At 36.8% G+C, this 7,859-nt stretch overlaps 1 protein-coding gene across 1 annotated transcript; it reads left to right on the top strand.

The window, feature by feature from the left end:
• Nucleotides 1-4,982: 4,982 nt before the first annotated feature.
• Nucleotides 4,983-7,603, top strand: LOC140814644 (9-cis-epoxycarotenoid dioxygenase NCED1, chloroplastic-like). The gene has a single exon (XM_073173682.1). The coding sequence runs from the start codon at nt 5,228-5,230 to the stop codon at nt 7,226-7,228; it is 2,001 nt and encodes a 666-aa protein (XP_073029783.1). The 5' UTR covers nt 4,983-5,227; the 3' UTR covers nt 7,229-7,603.
• Nucleotides 7,604-7,859: the final 256 nt, after the last annotated feature.

Raw genomic sequence — 7,859 nt, forward strand, 5'->3', positions numbered from 1 at the left:
TAACATTCTAGGTACTTGAACATGTGAGTCCTAGGTTCAAGTGTTGAAGGAGACGAAAAGAAACCAATTTTCACGGTTGAGATATTTTATGAATGATATGCATGAGCATGAACTACGACTAGTATTAGACCAACCTACGGCCTATAACCAATAATAACATATGAGTATGAGTCGAGGCTCATGTTAAACCATCTTTACAATAATTAACCCCTATAACATTATTTTGTAATTTGAAACTTTAATTAGCAGTGGAGCTCCAAGTGGCACTACCAAGTATTCTTCCCAAATGTATTTGAACTTACATGCCACGCACAAATTGGTGTTTCCAGCACTCACATTGCATTATTGGTCACCTTTTTGCATTGAATTTCTTGCCATTGGATTTGAAGCTGTACGTGTCATGCTAACAATATGAACACTGCCCAATTCTACTGTTTTATTCAAAAGTTAATTACTATGACCCACCGTTATAATTGAGCATAGGGTTTAATTTTCGGGAAAAAAAAAACATGTACTAATGAAAATGAAATATCCGATGTTTATTAAATTATAATATCCTAGTTTGGCTGGTCCCATGAGTTGAAATTGCCCGGAAAGTTATCCTTAATCTCATTTAGTACAGTTCGATCTTCTATCTTCATCCAATGGTTTGAAATAAATATCCCAAATTTGTTTTCCCCTCATGTAAAATTGGCACACAAGTTGAAAGAAATTCGGGGTTTCATTGATTCTCAGTAATCTTTGTCTAGAACTGGTTCCATAATCCGTAACTAGCATGTCTCCTGTGAGACGTTCTCACGGATTCTCACTGATCTTTATTCGTGATATTGGTAATCTCTGTCCATGTTTAAAATAATTAGTAATACTTCTGGCATAAAAGGTAATATTTTTTCACGACTGATCAAAATAAAAAATTTGTTTCACAAAATTGACTCGTGAGACTCTCTCACCAAAATTTGTGTGTTCCGTAACAGGTTTATAATTTGTGAAATTCTCTCCTTCTCGTTTAGTTGGATACTCACTTGAGATAATTTCTAAGAGCCAGGGGGAATGCATCTAAAATTGGTCTTTCCAGGTGTAAGGGCTCGAGAGGTTTTGTCGGTTCATGTCTTTTATCCATGGATGGGTCCCTAAAAAGATTAGTGGATAGAATTTGTCAGCAATTATTCTATATTCTTTTTTGAAACATTAATCAGGTTTACGAATAAATCAATCATACAACTTCTGCCTCAAGTTATGCGGGTATGTTTATTTACATATTTTTTTTATATAAAAAAAATTAATACATCGAGCCCATAAATATATTTACGAAACAAATTTTTTTTTTTAAAAGGAAAAAGAAAAAGAAGAGTGTGATATGAAATCGCAAGGTCTATCAAAAAGTTAAGCCGGAAAGTTAAGATTGGGACAACATAAATTATCCAATTAGTTTCCATTGAATATTCATCATTATATTCCATTGGGAGTGCATGTCCCACGAGCATAGAATCAATTAAATGCAGGGTGGTCCATTACAATTGAAAGCTACGCAAAAGGGTTTTTAATTTCTCGTGTCGTCTTTTTTATTATTTTACAAAATCATATATAAATAAATTGACCCGACCCAAACTCCCTGTTGCCCAAATATCAACCTGCCTCACATTTGCAACCTGCAATCCTCGTGCCGGAAGGTTCGATCCTGGGTGTGGGGGCAGTGCCCACACTCAAGATCAAGGGTTGAGATTCATATCATGGGAAATAAAAAAATTTAAAAAAAATAAAAAATTGGGCCAGAAAAAATTCTGACCCTTGGATGTACCCCTACAGGCACTGCCTGTAGGGGTAGGGTGAAATAATCCCCTCGTGCCTCCATGTGATAATCCGGCCATAATGGGTCATCTTGAAGATTATAATCTAAATAAATGAAAAAAAGTGGTCACTCCCTGTACATTAATTGTTTCATTATGTTATGATTGTGCACAAGTCTATGGCTTCTTCTGCAGCAATTAATACAAGATGAATTTTCATTCATAAAATGTTGTAAAATTCAAGTTTCGATTCCTTGAATATATTGAATAATCCCTTCATTCAATGTCATTCCCGAGTTTCGGAATCAACACTCAAATAAATGCAGTTGATAGTTATTTCAGTTAATTTAGTTGTTTACTTGGTCTTTGCCAAACACCAAGGTTCATTGCTTCTTGTGCAACTTTTGAGCAAGATACCTATAACCCCGCCGCTCGCTCGCTCGCTCGCTCGGGTTACGACTAGGTACTTAGACTGAGTTAGTAGGTAGCATGCTCTTTATATATATTCGAAATCACAAATCTCAAAGCAAAACTAAATATTTTGGAAAGTGCGTACAATCTCTCCGAAAAACATTTATTCATGGGAGACAATTATTAAATATATATGAAATATTTATGCCAAGTTGATGTTGACCACAGGATCAACTGGAATTAGGAAGAGTTAAGCATGTGGTAACATGCTTATGTAACAAGGATAGCATGGGTGATCTTTAAGCAACAAGTTGGGGGCTTGTCATTGCCAATGATCACAAAAGAATTTCTTGAAAGAGATCTCTAAATATATGTTTATATTATCTACCAACTTGTACATTACTCTCTAGTTAATCAAAGCCCCACATGCCCAATTTGATCAATGAAATATCTCGGAATTAATTACAACTTAAACAACATTAACGTGTATATTATATATAGTGGCTGAGTCAGGAAAATTAATGGATCACCCGAACTAGGGTTTTAAACTCTGGAATCCTTTAATTATGAGAATACACCCTTTGATCGAATAAAAAATTAGACTAAACCGGCTCGAAAAAGGACGACGGAAAGTATTATATATTCAAAAGGTAACAACTTGTGTGAGACGATCACACGGGTCGTATTTTGTGAGACATCTCTCTTATTTGGGTCATCAATGAAAAAATATGACTTTTATGCTAAATATATTACTTTTTATTGTGAATATCGATAGAGTTTGACCGGTCTCACAGATAAAGATTCGTGAGACCATCTCACAAAAAACCTACTATATTCAAAATTAAAGCTTTGAAGTGGTCTCACGAAAGACCTACTATATTCAAAATTAAAGCTTTAGAGGTGGTATGATTTTGTTAAGTAAGATGGAAATGGAATTCTTAGTAAATGTTGGAAATGTACATAATATATTTATGCCAAATGTGTTGGAATTTTCGTCTTTTAACGTATCCAACGAAGCGCTTTAATTTATATATATATAATTTAGTACAGTTTGTCACCTTGATTTGCTTGCAAGGATGTATATACATATGTGGAGCAAAGAAATCCATGTAAAAAGGAACACGTATCCAAATCAAGAATCATTTGTTTATGATTTTAAAGCTGAGTATGTGGCCGCGATATATATATTCAACAAAAATCAACGATGATTTCATATCTATCAATTATCAAACATCGATATAATAATATATATATATATATATATATATATATATATATATATATATATTATATCACATTGGACTATTAAAATATTTCAAGATATGGTTGTTAACATATGATTTTGATGTGATCTATTCTTTAACTGATTAGTCAATGAACTATGATCTAGAATGGTAATGTCGATGTTACCTGTGTGGGGACAGTCCCCCACAGGATTTGAGTCGTTGATTTTAAAAAAATTGGTGGACCCCGCATCATGGGGGCAGTGTCTCACAAGGTAAGTTGAAATATTCCATCTAAAAATATGTAAATCTTGCAAGTTCCAAATCGTTTGACTGATTGTATTGGAGTCCAAGTATTTGAGTAGATTTGATTTCAAATTCACATGTAAATTGATTCAAAGTAGAATGAAGAATTTGAAATCCCATGATTAGCTCAGTAATTTTTATGTTTCAATTTCAAATTCATTTATCAACACTACCTAATATACTTTACAATGGTCCAAAAGTTATATAAATGTTCGAACAAAGAAACTAAAGTTAGGGGGAATAAATTGAGCCACATTTCATTTATTTTGGTAATGTTTGAAATATGAATTCATATCACGTGTGTTTAATTTATATTTATTGTAAAAAATTATTATGGATGTACATTTTTAAAATTAAATAATATAATATATTAAACTAGATTGTGATATATATTGGTGGTATGAAAAAACTTGTGTAAGACGGTCCTATGAATCGTATTTTGTGAGACAGATTTCTTATTTGGGTCATATATGAAAAAGTATTACTTTTTATGCTAATATTACTTTTTATTGTGAATATCAGTAGAGTTGACTCGTATCACAGATTAGATCCATAAGACAGTCTCACATGAGACTCACTCATATTAGTATAAAGATGTAAGAGTGGGTCTCATGTGAGACCGTTTCACGGATCCTAATCTGTGAGACGGGTCAACTCTACCCATATTCACAATAAAAATAATATTATTAGCATAAAAAATAATATTTTTTTATGGATGACCCAAATGAGATATTCGTCTCACAAATACTACACGTGAGACCGTCTCACACAAGTTTTTGCTAAGATGTAATTGTTTTGGAACTGACGAAATCTCGCCAATAGTGGTCATTTGGATTAATCCCAAAATCAACTAACTAAAAACTCTTACCATATTTAAGACAAATGAATTTTGATAATTGTTTAATGTATTAAATAAAAAATAATCAATAATTGGATTGCGGTTGTTAAACAATTTTGACTAAGTAATACATATTGTTTCTTATCCCTTTTCCATTCACACTTTTTTAGTCTGAATTATTGACGTTCTATATTATCCCCAATCCTAATTTCTAGGAATGATTCAATGCATACACAATATTCAAGAACTAGAGTGTGTGTGTGTATATATGTAATGAAAATGTGAGATATGAAAGGAAACCATAAGTTGGAATGCCACGTGTTAAATATAGAATGAACCAATCAATTTCCATAAATCCAAATCCACTCCATATTGGAGAAGAGACTTTTCCACGAACCTATGTTTTTTTCTAGTACCAAATTAATTTTTTGGTCCAACAATTAAGCCTTAATCTCAGTTCCCCACAATTTTAAGTGCCAACTTTCAGTCAAAATAAAAATTAATAGAGAATGAGGAAATAGTGAATAATAAGTAAATCGGGAAGAGATTTTGCGGGTGTACATTTATTAACGACCCAACGGAGTTCGCTTTCCAAATAACTAACACGTGGGCTTCTCTTGCATGTTACAATAGGACCTCCATCCCCCACTTCTGCTCTATATATGCTCACTTCCTCTCTCACCACACACACACTCTCTCTCACTTTCCACTCTTCCTTCTCTCTGCTTTGCCTTATTCCTAAACCCAAGAACACCGAAACACGCACTAAAAACGCTTACAAATTTCCTTCTCAGCCACTTCTTCAGTGCCAAAATAGGGAGGGTATGGCCACTTCAAGTACTGCAGCTACAAGTTCTTGGGTCAAGCCCAAATTGCCTAATCCACTCATAAGTGATATGGGCTCTTGTACAAAGTGGGTGTCATTCAGTCAGCCCAATGGATTCCTACCTAAACAAAGCAGCTCCAACATAAAATGCTCCCTCCAAGTTCCAGAACTCCTCTTTCCGAAGGAGTACACAAAAACAACAAAACATCAAACACCTTCGATACCCACCTTCACAACCCAAGAAACCAATATCAGAAAAGCGATTTCGTCTTCGTTTCCATCGAAGCCGAAGTGGAACTTCATTCAGAAAGCTGCGGCAACGGCTTTGGATGCTGTGGAGAGCGCGCTGACTGCACGTGAGCTGGAACATCCTTTCCCTAAAACAGCAGACCCTGTAGTCCAGATCGCCGGGAACTTCTCTCCGGTGCCTGAACAGCCGGTTAAACACGGGCTTCCGGTTGCCGGGAAAATACCGGATTCCATTCAAGGCATGTACGTCAGAAACGGTGCCAATCCTCTGTTTGAGCCACTCGCCGGCCATCACTTTTTCGACGGTGATGGTATGGTTCACGGTGTTCAATTTGCTGACGGGACTGCTAGCTACACCTGCCGATTTACTGAGACTCAGCGGCTAATCCAAGAACGGGATTTGGGCCGCCCTATTTTCCCAAAGGCCATTGGCGAGTTACACGGCCATTCAGGTATCGCAAGATTGCTGCTTTTCTATGCTCGTGGGATGTTTAAGCTGGTTGATCATAGCCAAGGCATGGGCGTTGCAAACGCTGGATTGGTATATTTCAACAACCGTTTATTGGCCATGTCTGAAGATGATTTGCCATATCATGTGCACGTGACTTCAGACGGTGACCTCAAAACTGTGGAAAGATACGATTTCGATGGCCAGCTGAAGTCCACCATGATTGCTCACCCCAAGTTGGACCCTGTTTCTGGTGAGATGTTTGCTCTGAGCTATGATGTGATTCAGAAGCCGTATTTGAAGTACTTCAGGTTTTCAAAAGACGGCGAGAAATCAGAGGATGTTGAAATCCCGGTTTGTGGACCGACAATGATGCATGATTTTGCAATCACTGAGAATTTCGTGATCGTGCCGGATCAGCAAGTGGTGTTCAAGATGTCCGAAATGATCAGAGGGGGTTCTCCGGTGGTGTATGACAAGGACAAAGTTTCCAGGTTCGGTGTATTAGACAAGTACGCGATAGATTCTTCCAAGATGAAGTGGGTGGAAGTGCCTGATTGCTTCTGCTTCCATCTCTGGAATGCATGGGAAGAGCCTGAAACAGACGAAATCGTCATAATCGGGTCCTGTATGACTCCCGCTGACTCCATTTTCAACGAATGTGACGAGAAATTACAGAGTGTTTTATCCGAAATCCGGCTCAATTTGAAGACTGGCCAAGCAACAAGGAGGCCCATCATGTCAGAACAAGATCAGGTGAATCTAGAAGCAGGAATGGTGAACAGAAACAAGCTCGGAAGGAAAACCCGTTACGCGTATCTAGCCATTGCAGAGCCATGGCCTAAGGTTTCCGGGTTTGCTAAAGTAGACCTCTTCACCGGGGAAGTCAAAAAATTCATTTACGGGGACGAAAAATTCGGCGGCGAGCCTCTTTTTCTTCCCACAGATCCCAATTCCGAAGCAGAAGATGATGGCTATATTCTGGCCTTCGTGCACGACGAGAAGGCCGGGAGATCAAAGCTGCAGATAATCAATGCGATGACACTGAAATTGGAGGCCTCAGTTAAACTTCCATCAAGAGTTCCATATGGGTTTCACGGTACCTTCATCAACGCAAAAGACTTGGCAAATCAGGCCTGATCTTTTTCACTTCTCTTTCTCAGTTTTTGCAGTGGACAATTGCCAGAGGGAAGGCATAAATTTACTTCCCCGGAGTCTCTCCACTCTTTTAGGAAAGAACCCTCCTTCTCACTATATGGAGCGTGTGATAAATTTTGACGTTTCTCTTTTTGTGAAAAATATATTTCTTGTGAAGGGATTTTTGGAGGGCCAGCTTGTAGCTTTTCGGTGTAGGTAGAAGCATGGAAGCTCAGCTGGTTTCTGCTCATTCTCTCGCACACTATGTTTAAATCAGATGGAATAGAGTTATTATTATAGTCACACACATGTTCTGTATTTACAAAGAATCTTTTCTCTGTAATCTTGTACATTATCAAGGGCTGACTTTTTTACTTACCCTTCCCAATTTCTTCAGTTTTCTCCTATACTTTTGGATATGTTATGGAACAATCAATGTCTCACATTGAAATATCAACAACAAAAAATCTCAGTTTAATATAAGTTGGGACATACGTCGGTTGGCATAAACAATATCATATGATTGTGGAGATACGAGTAACTTTCTTTTACTACAAAAAAGGAAAAAGTATTCCAGTAAAAACATAAACATTAAGTATTACATACAACATCTGAAAAATGATGATTGGTTTGT

This window comes from Primulina eburnea, chromosome 15 (assembly GCF_022965805.1).
Source record: "Primulina eburnea isolate SZY01 chromosome 15, ASM2296580v1, whole genome shotgun sequence".
In the NCBI taxonomy this organism is placed as follows: Eukaryota; Viridiplantae; Streptophyta; class Magnoliopsida; order Lamiales; family Gesneriaceae; genus Primulina; species Primulina eburnea.

What these genes read in the sequence shown, in the direction of transcription:
- LOC140814644 (XM_073173682.1), top strand. Translation starts at nt 5,228, where the DNA reads ATGCTCACTTCCTCTCTCACCACACACACACTCTCTCTCACTTTCCAC.